This window comes from Pristis pectinata, chromosome 38 (genome assembly GCF_009764475.1).
Source record: "Pristis pectinata isolate sPriPec2 chromosome 38, sPriPec2.1.pri, whole genome shotgun sequence".
NCBI lineage: Eukaryota > Metazoa > Chordata > Chondrichthyes > Rhinopristiformes > Pristidae > Pristis > Pristis pectinata.
The window spans coordinates 8627912-8650541 of NC_067441.1; the positions used below are offsets into that span (position 1 = coordinate 8627912).

At 47.5% G+C, this 22630-nt stretch overlaps 1 protein-coding gene across 2 annotated transcripts in view; it reads left to right on the plus strand.

Moving 5' to 3' along the window:
* The window catches only part of LOC127587075 (protein YIF1A-like), a 31138-nt gene extending 8805 nt beyond the window's left edge, over positions 1 to 22333 (plus strand). Inside the window, exons 3-8 of one of the 2 annotated variants that reach the window (XM_052045255.1) lie at positions 2488 to 2592; positions 4412 to 4496; positions 9864 to 9921; positions 10916 to 11071; positions 16442 to 16535; positions 20381 to 22333. In XM_052045255.1, the coding sequence (XP_051901215.1) occupies positions 2488 to 2592; positions 4412 to 4496; positions 9864 to 9921; positions 10916 to 11071; positions 16442 to 16535; positions 20381 to 20530 (648 nt within the window). In that variant the 3' untranslated portion in view covers positions 20531 to 22333. Of the gene's footprint in view, positions 1 to 2487; positions 2593 to 4411; positions 4497 to 9863; positions 9922 to 10915; positions 11072 to 16441; positions 16536 to 18672; positions 19207 to 20380 lie in introns of those variants that run through there. The other variant, XM_052045254.1, reaches the window with a different exon arrangement.
* The last annotated feature ends 297 nt before the right edge of the window (positions 22334 to 22630 follow it).

Sequence of the window (22630 nt, forward strand, 5' to 3'; positions counted from 1 at the left end):
CACAGTGAAATGCATCTTTTTGCATAGTGTCCTGGGGACACCTGCAAGTGTTGCCATGCTTCCAGCATCAATGTAGCGCGCTCACAACTTCCTAACCTGTACGTCTTTGGAATGTGGGAGGAAACTGGAGCACCCGGAGGAAACCCACGCAGACACGGGGAGAATGTACAAGCTCCTTACAGACAGCTGCTGGAATTGAACCCGGGTCGCTGGCGCTGTAATAGCGTTACGCTAACCACCACACTACCGTGCCTGTCCATCTGTATATCCCTCTATCTTCTTCTCTGCTATTTGCAGCTGTAGCATTCCCTCATGTCGCAACAAACTATATGCTGGAGGAACTCAACGGGTCAAGCCAAGCAGCATCCGTGGGAGGAAAGGAATTGCCAACTTTTTGGGTCGAGACCCTGCATCAGGGCATTATGGGCTAAATGTGGTCCTGATGCAGGGTTTTGACCCGAAACACCGACAATTCCTTTCCTCCCACAGACGCTGTTTGACCCGCCGGGTTCCTCTGGCCGATTATGCGTTGCTCCAGATTCCAGCATCTTGTGTCCCCCTGGTGTAGCATTCCCTTGCATTTCTACAGCGTTCCTCAGTCTCTGCGTGGGGTAGAAAATCCCACATTCTCACTAATGGTGGAAAAGAAGCGGGAACACTTTCTCCATGAGTCCATCCTCTGCACAATTATGGCTTTTGTACTTAAGCCTCAGCTCCACTAAATGGTGTGTAGTTATGTGTTACTTCAGGCTGTGTTCTTGTGCCAGGTCAGGTCGACATTAAACCTTGGCTAAATAAACAGAAGCGTCGACTGCCACAGTAAAGAAACTGAATTGATAGTTTGGCCCCTCGCTACATTTTAGTGTTTAGAAGATTAAGAAGCAAAAAAAAAAGCAGAATTGGGAGGAGGAACAAAACAGGTTGGGGAAGATAGAAGCAACTCTGTACGTATGTAAGTGTATATTAGCAGTCCCCGGGTTACGCATGGGTTCCATTCCTGAGACTGTCCGTGAGCTGGTTTCTATGTTTTCTATAGCAAACCCATGTGGTATTTCTCAGTGTACATTTGCTATAGTTCTTTCATTTCGTTGAATATCACCTGATGCAGCTCTCCCTCTGAGTCCCTTTCCCCTCTCCTCCTGACCTCCCGAGCCCCTCCTATACCCATCCCAGCCCCCATCGCCCTGTTTACTTCCCCTCCTCCACCCACTCCATCTGCCCATTGCCCACACACTCCTTCCGCTGGGTGTCCCCCCCCCACACGAATCACTTCAGAGGGAACCATGTTGGTGGATCTGGAGTCACGTAGACCAGACCAGATAAGGATGAGAGTTCCTTAAGGGCATTAGTAAAGCAGATGTGGTTTTACAGCAGTAGTTTCGAGATCCCCATTGCTGGTGCTAGCCTTTTATTCCATTAATTGGATTTAATTTTGCCACTGGCATATTGGGATTCAGACCTACATCTCCAGATTATACTCAGTCAGTCTGGTAATTTAACCATCGTGCTACTGTAGCTTTGTATGCTTGTAGTCCTCCTGCCTTGTTAGTGTTTGAACATACATAGAACATAGAACACTACAGCACAGTACAGGCCCTTTGGCCCACGATGTTGTGCCGATATTTTATCCTGCTCTAAGATCTATCTAACCCTTCCCTCCCACATAGCCCGCCATCATTCATGTGCCTATCTAAGAGTCTCTTAAATGTCCCTAATGTATCTGCCCCCACAACCTCTGCCGGCAGTGCGTTCCACACACCCACCACTCTCTGTGTGAAAAACTTACCCCTGACATCCCCCTTATACCTTCCACCAATCACCTTAAAAATGATGTCCCCTCATGTTAGCCATTGTCGCCCTGGGAAAAAGTCTCTGACTGTCCACTCGATCTATGCCTCTTATCATCTTGTACACCTCTATCAAGTCACCTCTCATCCTCCTCCTCTGCAAAGAGAATAGCTCTAGCTCACTCAGCCTATCCTCATAAGACATGCTCTCCAATCCAGGCAGTATCCTGGTAAATCTCCTCTGCACCCTCTTCTAAAGCGTCCACATCCTTCCTATAATGAGGCGACCAGAACTGAACCAAGTGTGGTCTAACCAGACTTCTATAGGACTGCCACATTACCTCGCGACTCTTGAACTCAACACCCCGACTAATGAAGGCCAACACACCATGCACCTTCTTAACAACACTATCAACCTGCGCGGCAACCTTGAGGGATCTATAGACGTGGTTTAAACCAATGGTTTGTACAATGTAGTGGCTTCCTAACCCACTGCAGGAAGTATGAAATATTAACAAGAGGTGGGGCTGGAGTCACTGATCAGTGTCCCTGGTGACGTCACTTGGATAGCCATCACTTGGTCTGGTCTTGTACTGATGCTTCATGACCAGCACCATGGGGAGTTTTCTGGTATGTTGACTGGGAGACTCTTGTGGGCTCAGTGTAGATTAACACAGTGTTCTTTGCTTGCCTCCAACAGTTGAACAGGTTCATGTCCATCAACAAGCTGAAGTATTTCTTCACAGTCGACACCAGATACGTCACCAAGAAGCTGGCTCTGCTAATGTTCCCTTATACCCATCAGGTACTGAGGCTGGGGCTTTAGACAGGAAATGTTTGATGAAGATCAGAGTGAAAGTAACTTGTAGGACTACAGGCAGCCCCAAGGTTACAACACGGTTCTGCTCCTTGAGAACTGTTTGTAAGTCAGAAGTGAACGAAAAAAAGGGTGTGGGAGAGGATCCCAGAAACAGCTGTGACGGGAGAGCATCCAGTCCCTCTGACGCGACTCGGTGAGCGCGTGAGTCTGCTCAGCTCCGCCCAGTCCCTGACTGTTGCAGCTCGGGGACGAGAAGGCACGGGGAAATTCCCCGTTCCCACCCGGCAGAAGATGCCCGCAGCAGCCGGCAAATCCGTCCCCATCCATCCCGCCGGCCGTTCATGTGTGCAGAGTCTCCATAAGTCAGGCACTCGTGACCCGAGGAGGACCTGTATGGAGAATGAGCAGGGGATGGTGCTGAGGGAATTGTTGTACGCAGACCCAGCACAGAAACCAGACCAAGTGACTGCCTCCTCTACTTGCGTAGATGCTATGAGTCTAAGCACCACCTTTTTGGTGGCTCATCTAAGCTTAAATACAACCCAGGTGAAACAGAGTCCCTCACTGGCTAGGATACCAAAGCAAAATCCAACTGGGTGTCTTAATGCCACTCTTGAGTGTGTGTGGGCATTAAATTATCTCTCCCCAACCTGTGGTTGTCCCGGGACAAGCTATTGGTGGTATTTACACCTAGGAACTTGAAGCCCTCAACCCTATCCAGCTCAGACGGGTTTGTGCTCTCCACTGCTTCCCGAAGTCAGTGCCCAGAGCTTTTATCGTGCTGTATCTCTCTACGGTTACGTACAAAATGTGCACTTAATTTTTTGTTTAGTTACACTTTCTCTGACTTTGAGTCGTCCCAAAAACGCTTCACCAAGGAGTGATATGGGTCCTCTGCGTGAGTGCAAATTGCCGTTTTGCAGGCAAATGCAGCACCCACTGCCAGGAGCCAACAAAGACCAGTGGATCAAATGACCAAGGTCACGATCGTTTGTCCCCCTGAGAGGGTGGAGCAACCTCACCTGAATAACAGTACTGCTGACAGCATATCACTCCCTCAGTACTGCCCTTTGGGGTCAGGTGAGATTACAGAGTGGAAGTCCAATCCTACCTTGGGGTGAAGGGTGTGGTACAGACAGCAGAGGGAGCTGAACCAACTGCACTATCAAATCCCCTTGTGGGAATGTCATAAAGAATACAGCATTAATATTTTAAGTTATTTTAACATGTACTTAAAATAGAAATAAAATTTAGAGGCATAGATATGGTAAATGGTCAATCTTTTTCCCAGGGTGGAAATGTGAAATACTGGTGGGCTTAGCTTTAAGGTGAGTGGGGGAAAGTTTAAAGGAGATTTATGAGGCAAGATCTTTTTTTTTTACACAGACTGGTAGGTGCTTGGGACGTGCTGTACAGACATGGTGGGCTGAAGGGCCTGTTCCTGTGCTATACTGTTCCATGTGCTGGCATTACTCAGTGCTAAGTTGTAGTATTTAGTTAGAGGCCTGGGAAGACTTGTTTGGGTTAATAGATTGTGCTTGTATATTTAATGCAGTAACTAAAGAGAGACCACGTATACCATGGTTGGACAGCTTGTAAATACGCTGCAGGCAGCCTCCAGTCGGCGGAAATGTTGTCTCTCCAACGGTGGGAGCGCTCCTTCTGTTCTGCATCTGAGCTGGAGGTGGGAGTGGGGCCCCGTCCCTAGCAAAGCAGCAACTTACAATTGGACTACAACGTGCCTATGAAACTTGAATCAAAGCCGCTGTCTCGGGTTTTCACACGCGTTCTGTCTTGCCTTTAGAACTGGGAGCTTGGGTATCACGCAGACTCGCGCTTGACCCCACGAGAGGACTATCACGCCAATGCTCCAGACCTCTACATTCCAAGTGAGTGAGTGGTGTGTTACTCAGTGTTTGAAGGAGTAATGCCAGTAATTGTTTTACACTGCACCTTTCATTATGATGTACCACAGGAAATGTGGCACTCTGTTTACACACACCTCTTCCCCACAGCTGAGGAAATATCGCTATGTTTTTGGTCATGGTTGAGTAATGAATACTGGCCCGTCAAAGTGGGAGAAGCTTGCCTGCTCCTCCATGGGATCTTTTACATCCAGCTGAGAGGACAGAGAGAGTCCTCTGCTAGCATAGGCTCGATGGGCCAAATGGCACTCTCGGTACTGCAAGCTCTGATGCAAGTGTGCCACAGCTGAACCATGAGTGTTGAGGTTCAAGCAGCCACTTGCCACATTCAACAGATCTAGGGCTCGGAATGGCGGAAGGTGTTTTACCATCATCTGTCCACTTTGTTGTCAGGAAGTGCATGCGAAATTTATTTCGTGCATTGTGAACATCATTGGCTGGACTGGCAACTAATTTCCCATCCTCATTGTGCCTGTGCTGGGTACTTTGCAGGGCCATTTCTGCAGGTACCTAACCATATTGTTATCAGTCTGAAGTCAGAGGCTAGACTGGGAAAGATGGTTGATTTCTCTCCTAAAGAAATTAGTGAACAGAGTGAGCTTTTACCACAGTTCCATGTTTCAAAGTCACCATTCTGAGGGCTAAGATTTAAAATTTCATCTCTGTGGTGGGATTTGAACCTTGATGTCAGTCCAAGCCTCTGGATTATCAGTTCAGTATCATCACAGCGTGAACCCAAGTTATCAGTTTCCTGTCACCTTTGGTTGAGTCGCTCCATTTACAACACAGACCAATAGACAAGAACGTATCAGACACCGTCCGCGATCTGTTCTGAGCTTAGCACTGGGCCGATCAATATTGCTGGGAAGAGAAGAGTCTGCCAGCGTTCTCGCTCCCAACCCCCTTCTCCCAACTCCAAGCAGAAACAAAACAAATTGGTAGAAGACGGGACTGGGTTCCAGATTAACCGCTGTGCCTTTAACCTGTTGATGCTGTGTCTGGGTTTGCCTGTAAGATGGCAGTAAGAGCTGAAGCCCAGTGCTGCAGGTCAGATGAACCATTACTTTTTAAATCTTGTTTGGAGTATGTTATTGCTGTCATAGAGCCATACAGCAAGGAAACAGACCCTTCAGCCCAACGCGCCCATGCTGATCAAGATGCACATCTAAGCTAGTCCCATTTGCCCCGTGTTTGGCCCATATCCCTCTAAACCCTTCCGATCCATGTACCTGTCCAACTATCTGTTAAATGTTGTTAACATACCTGTCTCAACCACTTCCTCTGGCAGCTCATTCCATATACCCAACACTCTGCGTGAAGAAGCCCCTCGGGTCCCTTTTAAATCTTTCCCCTCTCACTTTAAACCTATTCCCTCTAGTTTTTGATTCCCTTTTCCTGGGGAGAAAGACTGTGAGCATTCACCTTATCTATGCCCCTCATGATCTTCTGCACCTCTTGGGCAGGTTATGAATAAAGTCCTAACCTGCCCAACCTCTCCCTGTAACTCAGGCCCTTGAGTCCTGGCAACATACTCGTAAATCTCCTTTCCACTCTTTCCAGTGCAATGATATCTTTCCTTTATGCTGTTGTAGTGAAGTGGTTCACAGTGGCACAAAGCATGTATTTGTATCCAAAAATCTACAAGTTGTTGAATTTCAGAGTCTGTATTTGTAGGGAGATCTAATGGAAGCTTGGTGCTTTGGGGGTGATGTGTCCATTTTGCCACCTCTGGTTTCAGAGACCCTTTGACCATATCCGGGGCACTAGTAGCTGTTCTCCTTCACAACATGTGACAACTGGACAGGGGAACATTTAGAGTTTTAAATCATTGGAAGGTTGAAAGGGCTGGAACCTGTGTTTTGTTGGCCCACTAAATTATTCCCAGTCTTTCGATTTCTGTAACCTTTTGAGCTCATTACTCAGACTGTTATTTGGACCACAGAGCTGTAGAGCCCAGTTAGTTACTACTTGTGATTTTTATTCATTCAATTCCACTTCATCTTATCCTTCCAGCATTTTGTTTAAACCTCTTATATTGACTTCTCTAAGTTCTTCTTAAAAGCATCTCTTCTATCTGCCTGCACTGTTCCTTACGGTGCTGAGTCAGATTTATTACAAAAAGATGAAGCAGTACTAAATAGAACAGGTTTCATACCCACCAACTTGTATACAAAATGAACAAAGTCCTAATGGTGATAGACATGGCCTTGGGTCCACTATGTATTTTGTATTTGAGGGCTTGCCTATACACCAGTAGGAAGTCTTAAGGAACTGTAGATCACAATGGGCACAGCTGCCAGTCATCCCTTTATCCCAAGGGCAATCTGCAGGCTGAGTTACGCAAATGTTCAACTGCGCTGTTCAAAACAGGGTTATAACAATCCCAGGTTTTAGTCAGATTGCACTATGTTTGCAGTGGTTATAGATTCATGCAGCACAGAAACCAGGCTCTTCAGCCCAACTCCCAAGCTAACCAAGATGTCTATCCCAGCTAGTTCCTTTTGCCTGCGTTTGGCATGTATTTCTCTAGGCCTCTCCTATCCATAAGCCTGTCCAAGCATCTTGTGAATATTGTAATTGTTATCGTTCTCCACAGCTTCCTCTGGCAGCTTGTTCCATATACCCACCAGCCTCTTATGTGCCCTTCTGGTCCCTTTTGAACTTTTCCCCTCTCACCTTAAACCTAATTTTAGACTCCCCTACCCTGGGAAAAAGACTGACCATCCACCTTATCTACCAACCTCATGACTTTGTAAACTTCTATAAGGTCACCCCTCAGCCTCCTTTGCTCCAGGAGGAAAAAAGCCCCAGTCTATCCAGTCTCTCCTTGTAACTCCAGCCCTCCAGTCCCAGTAATATCCTTGTGAGTCTTTTCTGCGCCCTTTCCAGCTTAATGACATCCTTCCTGTAGCTGGGTGACCAGAACTGAGCATAATACTCCCAGGTGTGGTCTCATCAACGACTTGTACAGCTGTAACATGATGGCCCAACTGTTATACTCAATGCCCCGTCCGAAGAAGACAAGAATACCAAGCCCCTTCATCACCACCCTGTCTACCTGTGTCGCCACTTTCAGGGAACAATGTACCTATATCCCTAGGTCTCTCTGTTCTATCACGCTCTCCAGGGCCCTGTCATTTACTGTGCAAGTCCTGCCCTGGATTAACTGTCCAAAGTGCAACACCTCGCACTTGTCTGAGTTAAATTCCATCTGCCATTCCTTGGCCCATTTCCCCAGTTCATCTAGATCCTGTTGTAATGTTTGCTGACCTTAGTTCCTCATACCTTTATTTTGGTTGATTACATTTGTAATAAAGCAAGATTCCTAGCTTTACAAAATCTGCAGGAGGTTTTAGATAATAAACAAGTTTCTGCATGTGTATACGAATCATCTCTGCGAGTTTGATCTTGATACAAAGTTTTTGCCCTCTTTATTTCTTCCACATCTACATCTAGAAATACAGACTGGAGCCTTGTCCATTCAGATGACTGCTGCTTTTTATATATAGTTGGCTCTAATTTTCATTCATAGTACACAGTAGTGCAGCGGTTAGCGTAACGCTATTGCAGTGCCAGCGAACCGGGTTCAATTCCGGCCGCTGTCTATAAGGAGTTTGTACGTTCGCCCCGTGTCTGCGTGGGTTTCCTCTGGGTGCCCCGGTTCCCCCTCTCATTCCAAAAAAGGATGTACGGGTTAGGAAGTTGTGGACATGCTATGTTGGCACCGGAAGCGTGGCGACACTTGCGGGTTGCCTCCAGAGCATCCTATGCAAAGATGCATTTCACTGTGTGTTTCGATGTACGTGTGACTAATAAATAAATCTTATCTTGTCTTACAAGGCAGAATAGTTGTACAACACCGAAACAGTCCACACCAACCACCAAATGCCACCCATTTACCCCGATCCCATTTCATTCTCCCCCCATTCCCATCAACTCCCCTCAGATTCTTCCCCTCATCTACACACGAGGGGCAATTTATAGTGGTCGATTAACCCACTGACCCGCACATCTTTGGGATGTGGGAGGAAGCCGGAACGCCCAGGGGGAAACCCACGCAGTCCCAGGGAGAACGTGCAAACTCCACACAAGTAGCAGCAAAGGTCGGGATCGAACTCTGGTCTCCGCGAGGCAGTAGCTCTACTTGCTGCACCAGAATGGTGATGTGCAGTGTACATCTCAAATCTCTCTCAAATGGAAGAAAAATCTATTTAAAAACTAATGTCAGTTTCAGAACACACTGATGAGAAAACTCGCTTCCTTTTGTCACAGATTTTGACACTTTTTTTAATCAACATTTCTTGTTCAATCTTCCTGTGTCACTTCACAAGATGTAATTACAAGTGCTAGGCACTGAAATGTCACCCAAGTGCAGCTTTATAATGTTTTATGAAGGTTAATGATATTCATTAACTGATGGGGCTTTGGCACCTTTTCTACAAGCCTTGCAGTTTTAAAGCTATCTGTTCACACTCCGTATCAGCAAGCTCAGCACCACTTAGATTGTCAGGACATGGTCACAGGGCTGAAAAGGACGGCAGCGTGTTGTAGCCTTGAGTCAGTGACCTCCGCGTGATCTCGGAGTGCAGTCAGAAGGCATCCTATATTGTTACTTTTAGATTCAGACCAGAGGAGTGACACTTGCACATTTTCATAAATTGTATCTCTACCAACCCACAGTATAGAGGCCAATGTCACCCTGTAACCAGCTGCCACAATTTAAGAGAAGTCATTTCCTCTATACCTTCCTTCATCTCACCTTTTCTCAAACCTGCAGTTCGGTGTCCACAAGGGAACATGGCTGCATCTAACGTAGTCTAATTTTTAAAAAAATTTACTTACATTCATCAGAATATTTACACAATTCTCAGATTAAAACATTGTCATCCTTGCCCAAGGTGCACTCCACTCTCTGCCACGCCCACAGTCCCAGAAGGCCTCTAGCCAGTGACCACCACGCCCCCTCGGAAGAGGGGCAAGCAGTCGCCTCGGGCAGAACCCTCAAAGGCCCACTGCAGAGAACCTGATGTAGGGGAAGGACCGAGGTCATTGGAAACACTCAGCAGGTCAGACAGCGTCTGTGGAGTGAGCGAGTGCAAAACCCGTTCCGATCCTGACATCTGAACTGAAAGAGTCTTGGACCTGAAACGTTCTCTCTCCACGGATGCTGCCCGACCTGCTGAGTGTTTCCAGCATTTTATTTCGGATTTCCGGCATCTGTGTTCCCTTTTGGTGTTCAGTCCGCTGTACGTCCCGGGGTGACTGAGCAGATGGAAGTGCACGTGCGGTTGTACAGCAGCAGCTGATTCTGTCCTTGGTTTTCTGTTTCAGCCATGGCATTCATTACCTACATTCTGCTGGCAGGGGTGGCCCTGGGCATCCAAAAGAGGTTAGTATTACCACGGAGGGTAGTGAACAGCGGCTGCAACAGTTGGTGGCTGTAATTGGTTTATTATTGTCACGAGTACCGAGATACGGTGAAAACCTTTGTTTTGCATGCTATCCATACAAATCATTCCAAACACAAGTACACTCGGGTAGTATAAAGTGAAAAGCAGTAACAGGACGCAGGATAATGTTACATTTACAGAGAAAGTGCAGTGCAGGCAGACAAATAGAGGGCAAGGGCTGCGATGACGTAGATTGTGAGCTCAAGAGTTCATCTTTTATAATGCAGGAGGTCCATTCAAGAGCGGGATAGAAGCTGTCCTTGAGCTTGGTGGGACATGTTCTCAAGTTTTTGTATCTTCTGCCTGATTTGGTGGTGGGGCGGGTGGGGGGAAGGTGGGAGAAGAGAGAATGACCGGGGTGGGGAGGGGTCCTTGATTATGTCGGCTGCTTTCCCGAGGCAGCGGGAAGTGTAGACGGAGTCAGCGGAGGGGAGGCTTGTTTCCGTGATGCTCTGAGCTGTGTGTAACGAGTACCAGATAGCTGGTGTTCTCTAATGTGGCATTGGCAAACGTCATTCTATTCAATAAGGCAGTCCGTTTGCGCAGATACGGCCAGTCAGTTCTTCTGTGCCCTGCTGCTCGGAAAGACTTAATTATCTGTTGATCCCTTTCTTTTCCTTTAATGTCCATCGAACCATAGAACCATAGAATAGGAGTGAATGGGGAGGGTTTGGTCTATTGGGATTCTGTCCAATAGGAGTGAACGGGGAGGGTTTGTTCTATTGGGATTCTGTCCAATAGGAGTGAATGGGGAGGGTTTGGTCCATTGGGAGTGAATGGGAAGGGCTTTGGTCCATTGAGATTCTATCCTCCAGGAGGTAATGGGGAGAATTCAGTTTACTGAGATTCTGCTTATTGGAAGTGAACACTAAATATCCTGTTTATCTCTCTCGAGGTGCCTCCATTAATAGGGTCGGCCTATTTGTGTTTCAGGTTCTCTCCCGAGGTGTTGGGTATGTGTGCCAGCACTGCTCTTGTGTGGATCATTATTGAGGTTCTGGCCCTTGTCCTGGCACTCTACCTAATATCAGTGCACACAGATCTCACTACATTTGACCTTATTGCATACAGCGGATACAAGTATGTAGGGTAAGTACCAGAGACAAACATGAAACTCCTGGACGTGGGAAAAGTTTCTGTGCTGGATTGGTGTAATGGTGCAGTGTAAAGGCAGTGGCGTAGGGTGAGGTACAACAAACAGAGGCTTCCAATAACAATGTACGGAATGAGAGGAGTAGCTACAATGGCACTGTGCTGGATCCTGTTACAGGATGGTCACAGTATGGTGTCCCGCACGGGAATACAGAAATGTGGGATGTAAGAGGGTTCTCTGTTTATAATGTATAGCGTATTGCACATCATTGTGTGGATTATAGAAAAGTACAGCATAGAACAGGCCCTTCGACCCACAATGTTGTGCCAACATGGATAATCCCTCCTACCTACAGAGTGCACATATCCTTCCATTTTTTCTCATTCATGTACCCCTCTTAAAAGCCCCCAATGGATTTGCCTCCACCACCTTTTCAGGCAACACATTCCAGGCATCCGCCACTCTATGAGTAAAAAAGCCTACCCCTCACGTCTATTGTGAACCTACCCCCTCTCACCTTAAATGCATGCCCTCTGGTGTTGGATCGCTCAACAATGGGGAGAAATATATTGCTTGTCCACCCTATCTATGCCCCTCATAATTTTATACACTTCCAACAGATCACCCCTCAGCCTCTGCCGCTCCAGAGAAAAGAGCCCAAGTTTGTCCAAGCTCTCCTGATAGGACATGCCCTCTAATCCAGACAGCATCCTAGTAAACCACCTCTGCACCCTCTCTGAAGCCTCAACATCCTTTCTATAGTGAGGTGACCAGAATTGCACGCAATACTCTAAATGCAGCCTAACCAGAGTTACAGCAGGATACGGTATAAAGTTAAGGGAAATAATGTGCAGTGGCCTGGGATGTTGTTTGCAGATCTAAGCCCTTTGGAGTTTACACTTTCTCCCTGTGAGTTTCTTCCCATTTCCTAAAGATGTGCTGGCAGACTAATTGGCCGCTGTAAATTACCTTTAGTGGCAAAATGTGAAGTGCATGGCCATGAGGTTGAGTGGGTTACAGAAGAACAATAAGATAAGATATCTTTATTAGTCACGTGTACATCGAAACACACAGTGAAATGCATCTTCTGCGTAGAGTGTTCTAGGGACAGCCCACAAGTGTCGCCACGCTTTCGGCGCCAACATAGCATGCCCACAACTTCCTAACCTATACGCCTTTGGAATGTGGGAGGAAACCGGAGCACCCGGAGGAAGCCCACGCAGACACGGGGAGAACATACAAGCTCCTTACAGGCAGCAGCCAGAATTGAACCTGGGTCGCTGGCGCTGTAATAACGTCACACTAACCACTACACGACCGTGCCTGCCTGAGGGGATTGCCTTGCTGGAATCAGTATGGAGCCTGTGGCTTGAAACACTTATGGCGGTGTCTTCAGTGGGAAGGAAGCCTGAATGATCACAGTCACCCTGTCAATCTGCACCAGCCACTGACAGATGGCATTGACTGCATGCATTTTTAGGAGAGGCAGGTTGCATCTAATCAAGAGAGCAAAGCTCGAGTGGTTTATTGCCATCACTTGACGCTGCAGATTAGACTGTGTCCTTCAAACCTCTTTTCCCGCCGGCGTATGCAACGTGAGCTCCTCCCTTGGCTGTATGTCATTCGCTTGGCAAAGGCCAGGGCTGTTCCATGACGCACAGCGGGGTTATGGTGGCAGAGAGTAAAGGTGGCTGCTGTAACCCCGCAGGACAAGACGGTGGGGGTGGGTGAGCAATAGGAACGCAGACAGTGGAGACAACATCCTGTTCACAGGCCAATGTGAGCACTGCCCAGGATAGGTGTTGGCAGTTATTGGAAACATCTGGGGACTTGTTACTCTATGACACAGAAACAGGCCCTTCGGCCCAACTCTTCCATGCAGACCAAGATGCCCATCTAAGTTAGTACCATTTGGCCCATACCCCTCTAAACCTTTCCTTTCCATGTACAAGTGTCTTGTCAAGTTTATCAAGTTGAGTTTGTTGTCATGTGCACAAGTACAGTGAGGTACAGGTACAGTGAAAGACTTCCACCAGCATCACAGGCACGTAGGTATGGATGACGCACAGAATATACAGAAATTATACATAAACTTATATGATAAGGGGGGGGAACTGCAAAAACATTTTATGTTGTTACTGTACCTACCTCAACCACTTCCTCTGGCAGCTTGTTCCATATACCCACCACCCTCTGTGTGAAAAACTTGCCCCTCAGGTCCCCTTTAAATCTTTCCCCTCTCACCTTAAACCTATGCCCTCCAGTTTTTGATTGCCTTTCCCTGGGGCAAAAAGACAGTGCGCATTCACCCTATCTATGCCCCTCATAATTTTATACATCTCTATAAGGTCACCCCTCACTCCAAGGAATAAAGTCCTAGTCTGCTGAACTTTTCCATTTAACTCAGGCCTGCGAGTCCTGGCAACATTGACAAAGACGTACTTCAAAGACGTACGGGTAGGTTAATTTGGGTTTAAAATGGGCGGCGCGGACTCATTGGGCTGGAAGGGCCTGTTACCACGCTGTAAGTAAAATTAAAAAAAAACATTCTTGTAAATCTTTGCACTCTTTCCGGCTTAATGACATCTTTCCTATAACAGGGTGACCAAAACTGTACACGGTACTCCAGCTGCATCCTTGCCAATGTCTTATACAACTGTAACATAATGTCCCAACTCCTATACTCAATGCCCCGACTGATGAAGGCCAGACTGCCAAATGTCGCCTTCACCACCCTGTGACGTCACTTTCAGGGAACCACGTACTTGTACTCCTAGGCCCCTCTGTCCTACAACACTCCCCAGGGCCCCACCATTCGCTGTGAAAACCCTACCCTGATTTGACTTCCCAAAATGTAACATCTCGCACTGTCTTGAGCAGGGTAGGAGCAAACGGAAAGGCGTTGGTGTTTGAAATAACGGGCGATTTATTAAAACCGGTGCGCACCAGGAGACCAGTCAAAGTTGAGCGCGAATTTGGTATAGCTTTTACATTCTCAGCTCACGAGATTACACAGAAGCTTGATTAACAGTGAAACTAGGTTTGCATAACAGAATGGTGGTTACAGAAAGAGTAACAAACTAGGTCTTGATTGCAGAATAAGATGAATATCCACAAGTCTAACTTAATTAACAGTAAATCCAATTTTCTATTACAACAATAGGTGCACGCTATAACGTAATTAATGAAGCTCCTGAAAATTGGGTAGTGGGTATTGGTTTATTATTGTCACTTGTACCGAGGTACAGTGAAAAACTTGTCTTGCATACCAATCGTACAGGTCAATTCATTACACGGTGCAGTTACATTGAGTTAGTACAGAGTGCATTGATGTAGTACAGATAAAAACAATAACAGTACAGTGTAAAGTGTCACAGCTACAGAGGAAGTGCAGTGCAGGTAGACAATAAGGTGCAAGGTCACAAGGTATTGAGGTCAGAGTCCATCTCATCATATAAGGGAACTGCTCAATAGTCTTATCACAGTGAGATAGAAGCTGTCTGGTGGTACGTGCCCTCAGGCTCCTGTATCTTCTACCCGATGGAAGAGGGGAGAAGAGAGAGTGACTCGGGTGGGTGGGGTCTTTGATTATGCTGGCTGCTTCACCGAGAGGTAAAGCCAGAGTCCAAGGAGGGGAGGCTGGTGCCCGTGATGCCTCACTGCTGCAGTCCATGTCTCAATCCATATCCCTATTTACTAGTTATTAGCCCTTACTATTCCTTCCCGTACAACAAGCAGTTGAGGCTGATGCTCCTGATGCAGCAGAGTCTGTGTGCTGGAAATGTTGTAAAAGATTTCCGGTGCCTGCAAATGTTCGTTTGTTTTGTGGCGACTCACCGTCTAGTCGGGCGAACCGGCTCGGCAGTCGGGTCGCGCGGCGTCGGAGCGACGAGGCCCAAGATGGCGGCGGGCCTCGTCTTTCCGAGCGACGGGGAGAACCCGCGCGCGGGAAAGTCCTGATGACGTAGGACTTACGTCATTGCCGGTTTTTTGGGCGGGAGTTTTTCTCCCTTAAAGGGCCCGCACAAGGCGGGAAAATAAACGAGTTCTGTTTGGCGATCCTCCGAGTAGAGTCTTGTTTTATTCCGCGGTAGCAACCGCTACAGTTTGGAAGTGCTGCTCTGTGCTTCAGGTGAAGCCGAGATCCCCTCAGATAGGTGTGCAAGACATCGGAGCCGCTAGTGGAATGAAAGTGGCAGTAGTGATGTTTATTCCTCGATCAACATGGCCAAATACAAATAATGGGATTATTTGTTCGTGGGGACTTGCTGTGTTTCGTTTGGTGGAACCTAACTTCAGGAGGTTACATCAGTGGCTGTGAAGTGCTCAGGGAGTCATCCTGAGCTTGTGAGGGAACATGGTATAGGTGCAACAAGCAATCAGCTGGAGGAACTCAGTGGGTCAGGCAACATTAGTTTGTTGGGGGTGGGGTGGGGTTGGTGGTGTGGTAGAGGGGAGGAATTGTCAACGTTTTGCAAGTCCTGATGCGGGCTTTCGACCTGAAATATCGACAATTCCTCTCTCTCTCTCCCCCACAGACGCTGCTCGACCCAGGAAATTTGTTGTTTATTCCAGATTCTGCTGTCTCTTATCTCTCCTTGGTGTCAGGGCAGCACGGAAGTGTTGCGGTTTGCATGACGCTATTTCAGTGCCAGTGACCCGGGTTCAATTCCCGGGGCTGTCTGTAAGGAGTTTGTACATTCTCCCCGTGGCTGCATGGGTTTTCTCCGGGTGCTCCAGTTTCCTCCCAAAGACGTACGGGTTAGGAACTGTGGGCGTGCTATGTTGGCGCTGGAAGAGTGGCAACACTTGCGGGCTGTCCCCAGCGCATTCTCGGTAACGCAATAAGATGCATTTCACTGTGTGTTTTGATGTACATGTGACTGATAAATATTTTATCTTATTAGTTCAAGTTCTTTTTTTATTTTTAGCACTAATTCACACACTCAACATTTCCATAAGACATAGGAGCAGAATTAGGCCATTTGGCCCATCAAGTCTGCTCTGCCATTCGATCATGGCTGATTTATTTTTCCCTCTCAAACCCCATTCTCCTGCCTTCTCCCCGTAACCTTTGACGCCCTTACTAATCAAGAACCTATCAACCTCCGCTTTAAATACACCCAATGACTTGGCCTCCAGCCATCTGTGGCAATGAATTCCACAGATTCACCACCCTCTGGCTGAAGAAATTCCTCCTCATCTGTGTTCTAAAGGGACGTCCTTCTATTCTGAGGCTGTGCCCTCTCCTTCGTAGGCTCTGGTGTGCTGCTGTGGGAGTTCCTGGGATATCTATTCTCTGTAGACTTGGATTTCCACTGACTAGGGTCTGTGACAGAGGTATAACAGTCATCTCTTTCTTACAGGATCATAATCACCATTCTAAGTGGCTTGTTATTTGGGCGAGATGGTTACTATGTGGCATTAGCCTGGACATCCTGTGCAATCATGTTCTTCTTAGTAAGTAACCGCCTTGTACTTTCCTGCTTTCTCCAACTCACTGCAAGCACAATGCCTTGTAGCACAAGAAGTAGGGTTTGGAGGTGATGTAAGTTACCAAATTAGAATCAGAATCAGGTTTATTATCACTGACATATGTCATGAAATTTGTTGTTTCGGGGCAGCAGTACAGTGCAAGACGTAAAAATTACTGTAAGTTACAAAAATAAATAGTGCAAAAGAGGAATAACGAGGTAGTGTTCATGGGTTCATGGACTGTTCAGAAATCTGATGGCGGAGGGGAAGAAGCTGTTCCTGAATCGTTGAGTGTGGGTCTTAAGGCTCCTCTACCTCCTCCCTGATGGTAGTAACGAGAAGAGGGCATGTCCCGGGTGGTGAGAGTCCTTAGTGATGGATGCCGCCTTCTTGAGGCGCCACCTTCTTGAGGCACCGCCTCTTGAAGATGTTCTCGATGGTGGGGGGCGTTGTGCCCGTGATGGAGCTGGCTGAGTCTACAACCCTCTGCAGCCTCATTCGATCCTGTGCATTGGAGCCTCCATACCAGGTGGTGATGCAACCAGTCAGAATGCTCCCCACTGTACATCCGTAGAAATTTGTATGAGTCTTTGGTGACGTACCGAATCTCCTCAAACTGCTAATGAAGTAGAGCTGCTGGCGTGCCTTCTTCATGATTGCATCGATGTGTTGGGCCCAGGATAGATCCCCTGAGATGTTGACACCCAGGAACTTGAAGCTGCTCACCCTTTCCACCGCTGACCTCTCAATGAGGATGGTGTGCGTTTTCCCGACTTCGCCTTCCTGAAGTCCACAGTTCCTTGGTCTTGCTGATGTTGAGCGTGAGGTTGTTGTGACACCAGTCAACCAGCCGATCTATCTCATTCCTGTACACCTCCTCGTTGCCATCTGAGATTCTGCTAACAACAGTGGTGTCGTCGGCAAACTTATAGATGGCATTTGAGCTGTGCTTAGCCACACAGTCATGAGTGTAGAAAGAGTAGAGCAGTGGGTTAAGCACGCATCCTTGAGGTGCGCCTGTGTTGTTGGTGAGGAGGAGATGTTACTACCGATCCACACTGACTGTGGTCTCCCAATCAGGAAGTCGAGAATCCAGTTGCAGAGGGAGGTTCAGAGGCCCAGGTTTTGAAGCTTGTTGATTAGTACTGAGGGGATGATGGTGTTGAACGCCGAGTTGTAATCGATAAACAGCAGCCTGACGTATGTTTTGCTGTTGTCTAGGTGCTCCAAATCCGAGTGGAGAGCCAGTCAGATTGTGTCTGCTGTAGACCTGTTGTGACAGTAGGCAAATTGCAACAGGTCCAGGTCCTTGCTCAAGCAGGAGTTAATTCTAGCCATAACCTCTCAAAGGCACTTCATCAAGGTAGATGTGAGTGCGACCGGATGATAGTCATTGAGGCAGCTCACCCTGCTCTTCTTGGGCACCGGTATGATTGATGCCCTTTTGAAGCAGGTGGGAACCTCCGAGTGCAGCAGTGAGAGGTTGAAGGTGTCCTTGAACACTCCAGCCAGTTGGTCGGCACAGATTTTCAGTACCCTGCCAGGTGCACCGTTGGGGCCTGATGCCTTGCGAGGGTTCACCCTCTTGAAGGATGTTCCAAAGCCCGCCAACTCAGACTCCTGAGTTTGTATCACATAACTGCATCTTGTGGCATTTAAATCCGTTCCATAATCTGGAAATTTTTGGGGGAAGGGGAAAAAGTCATTGGTAATGATGACAGTGAGACTCTTGGATTGTTGTAAAAACCTGTCTGGTTCAGTAATGTCCTTTAGGGAAGGAAATCCTTACTCGGAGACACCAGATGAAGGGTCTCGACCCGAAACGTCGACTGTCTGTTTCCCTCCACGGATGCTGCCCGACCCGCTGAGTTCCTCCGGCATCTTGTTTGTTGCTCGAAATCCTTACCCAGCTCTGGCCTATCTGTGACCCCGGACCCTACCAATGTTGTTGACTCTTAAATACCCTCTGAAATACCACCCAGTGGGCAATTAGGGATGGGCAGATACCAGAAAATGAACCATGCTCCACCATTCATAATCTGTGATTTGTCATAGTGCAAAATTCTCTTGGTCTCAGCCCATATACCTCATCTCGTGTTTATCAGTCCCTCTACTTCCTCAGGAGGCTAAAGAAATACAGCGTGTCCCCGCCAACCCTCACCAATTTTTATCGATGCACCATAGATTGGTACGGCAACTGCTGTGCGAGTTGTGGACACATCTCAGCACATCACGGAAACCAGCTCCATGGACCCTGTCTATACATCTCACTGCCTCAGTAAAGCAGCCAGCATAATCAACGACCCCACCCACCCGGGACATTCTCTCTTCTCCCATTGAGCAGAAGATACAAAAGCCTGAAAGCACGTACCACCAGGCTCAAGGACAGCTTCTATCCTGCCGTTATAAGCTTCTTGAACGGTTCCCTAGTATGATAAGATGGATTCTTGACCTCACAATATGACCTTGCACCTTATTGTCTGCCTGCTCTGCACTTTCTCTGTAACTGTAACACTGTATTCTGTTATTGTTTTACCTTGTACTACCTCAGTGCACTGTGCAATGAATTGATCTGTGTGAATGGTATGTAAGACAAGTTTTTCACTGTACCTTGGTACATGGGACCAATAAACCAACTATAATTCCAATGGTGTTGAACCCCTTCTCCTGAGACTGTGCCCACCAGCTCTCACAGCGAGATATCCTCACAAGACCTTCCCTGTCAAGCCCCCTCAGAATATGGTTTCAACGAGCTCAGCTTATTCTTCAAAACTCCCAAAGCCTGGACTCATTCTGCTCAGTCTATGCATAATCTTTGGTAAAGCTATAAAAAGATACAGAAAAGATTCACGAGGATATTACCGGGGCTACAGGGCTGCATAGGCTGTGACTTTTTTTCCCTGGAGCGAAAGAGGCTGAGGGGTGACCTTCTTGAGGCTTATAAAATCATAAAAGGGACGTCGATAAGGTGGATGGTCTCATTCCCCCCGCAGGGTAAGGGAGTGTAAAACTAGAGGGCATAGGTTTAAGGTGGGGGGCAAGTTTTTCACACGGAGGGTGGTGGGTATGTGGAATGAGCTGCCAGAGGAAGTGGTAGATGTGGGTACAACTATACAACGTGTAAAAGACATTTGGGCAGGTACATGGATAGGAAGGGTTTAGAGTGATATGGGCCAAACGCAGGCAAATGGGTCTGGCTCAGGTAGGCAATTTGATCAATGTGGATGACTTGGGCTGAAGGGCCTATTTCTGTACTGTATAACTCTGTGACTCTTAAGTAGATTTTGTCCATATGTCAGAAAATATACATTATCCAGTATGGTAACCATACCTCCACAATGACTGAAGACCAACTAACATCAACATTTTATTGTCTTCCCCTGCCTCCTTACAATGGTACACATTCAATGGCTGGTTTTGATGGGCTTGAAGTATTAGTGGCCTTTACATTGTTTAACAGAGATATCAGTGCACAAGTATCAACAGAAGCGATCACTTGGCAATTTCCAAAGCAAATCTCTTAAGTGGCCTCCCGTGGTGAGACATGGGGTCTGATTACTGCAGGGAGGTTACATGGAAACAACTTTTTTTTCCCCAAGACTAGTTCTCATTTGAATTTAATAATATTTATTAGAGCTCATTCATATTTACGGGTGTTTGTAACCCAGGGAGGGCCTGTACCGTTTAACCTTGATGGAGGGGAACATTCTAGAGACGTTAATTGGGTCCGGAATGAGCGATCGTGTGGATTGATTAACACATCCGTGCCATGGTCGACGTCATCTCACTTGCTGTCTGGTTCTGCTTCAAATCCCCAACCCTGCCCACAGGTCCGCTCCTTGAGAATGAAGGTCCTCTCCTCATCGGGCGTAGCGACCAGCCACAGTTCCAAGAACCGGCTGAGGATGTACGTCACCCTGGCTCTCGCTGCCTTCCAGCCCCTCATTATCTACTGGCTGACTGTTCACCTGATTTGGTGAGGAGGTCCGGGGCGGGGTGGGGATGGGACATCTGCCTTTCCATTCCGCCGCGTGAGGTTGGTCTTTCCCCTCCGTGGAAGAACCAATGCCAGCTGTTTTTAATAAGATGCCGTAAAGATTGAACTGTTGTTGAGTTTTGACACTTAGACCAGCTGCCTTGGTCAAAGTCGGACATGGTACGTAATTCAGTGAAGCATCCTCATTGTGATCTGTGAGTGTGAGCTCACCATGGAGAGCCTTGTACAGGGAGTCTTGCCGGTGTATCTGCACACTGGAGAGCGGCAGTGACTGTGGACTGTGAGGTGGCGTGCTGGGGTTGCTGCATTGTTGCTGACTCTCATTGTGGGCCTTGTCCGTGAAGAACCAAGGACAGAGAGAGAGAGAGAAGGATCGCCGAACTCAGTTCACGTTGCTCCCGGGTCAACAGCTCAAGGCCATGGAAGTTCATCTTTCAGTTAAGGTGTTCTGCCCGCTCACCCTCCGCCATCGTATGAGACGCACAGGATCGCCTGATCTGCCTTGGATTCTTCTCCCACCTGCCCACTTTGTAATCTACCTGAATCCATCGCTTCCCGGCCAGAGGATTTACAGACACGGCACCTCTGCTTCGGCGCATTGTACCTGTGCTGTGTCACCGACAGTTTTTAAATCGTGAATTTTCAAAAGCATAACATGTCCAATTCGATTCCAAGTCATCTGCAACTCGATCCTTCCATCTACTGGTTCCTGTTCCAGTTCCCTTTTGTCTGCTGCCCTCCTCCCTCCCTGTCATCCAGGAGGAGGCAAATCACGAAGTGCCTTTAAGAAGGGTCCTCGTTTCAATCCTGCAATACCTCTATAACCAGCAAGGTCAGTTTATTAGCACAGTGCCAACTGTGGGTAGTATTCCCACTCCTAAATTCTGCTTCTAACTTCAAGCAATTTAACCATGGCTCACCAGCGCAGTAATGAGGGAGTGTTGCACTGTATGTCTCCTGCTGCAGGAGAGAACAGGGAATTTCTCCTTAGTTATTTACCCCTCATTCCACATAGTGAAGCAGATCGTCTGACCATTGTCACACTCATGTTAGAGCTCCCTGTGTACAAGTTGACCGTCCTTTTACTGACATTTTAAACAGTGTTATTTCGAAAGTAATTTGTTGGCTGAGAAGTGCTTTAAAATATCCTGCAAGGGATGTGAAAAGTGCTATGGAAATGCAAGCTCCTGGTAAGTAGAGGGATAAGTGGGTACAATTATCTCATCTTTACTTGTTGTCTAACCCCGGGTCGGTGCTCAGAGTGAACAGCTATGCCTCCTACGTTTGACATTTACAAGTGTCAACGTCAAGTGTCGATGTCGACTCAGCACAGCTAGTCCCTGTTTCTGAACAGTTAGGCATCATATTAAAAAAAAAATATTGGGAAAATTACCATCCCGCTCACAGGCTGAGTTGTAAGGCTAAATCAACCCTGGGCACACTCCAACGTGACCCAGATTTCCCTGCGGACATTATTGGAGCCCTTGGAGTAGTATGCCCATTAACGCACATCCACAGGGATTGACAAGAGTCCCGACAGGCAGTAACCCATCAGCACTCCTTCCAGGGACTGATCTGCTGATGAACATCACCGATCCCAGGACTGGTGCACAAAGTGTCAGGAGATGACTAACCTGTAGGCTTTGGCCTTCCTTCCCCAGTGTGAAGTCAACGGAGTGAAATCTCCCACAAAGTGTGGCTTGGATTTCTTGTGCTTCTCCCACAGGCTGTTTTCAATCCTCACCAGGCTCCTGACCTGTGTAAATAAATAAACCGCATAACATTTTCTGTGGCTGCTATTGGACTCTTCTTCGCCTCCCGACTCATTCTCAGTTGGGTTCCAAAACCCAATTCCAGTTGTGTTCACTTTAGATTTTTGCATGGTTTCCACACGTGTAGAATTTCGTGGGTGGCTCTGGCCCTTGCTTGACACTCCAGTGGCCATGAAATGTGGAAAGGGACAATCAATGCCATAACTTGAAGGCTAGCACTACAAAAAGTGACCATGTGATCCATTCGGTTGTCACAGGTCATAAGCCTCCCCTGGCGACCACTAACATTGCTGCCGGTCTGCTCTTAAGGT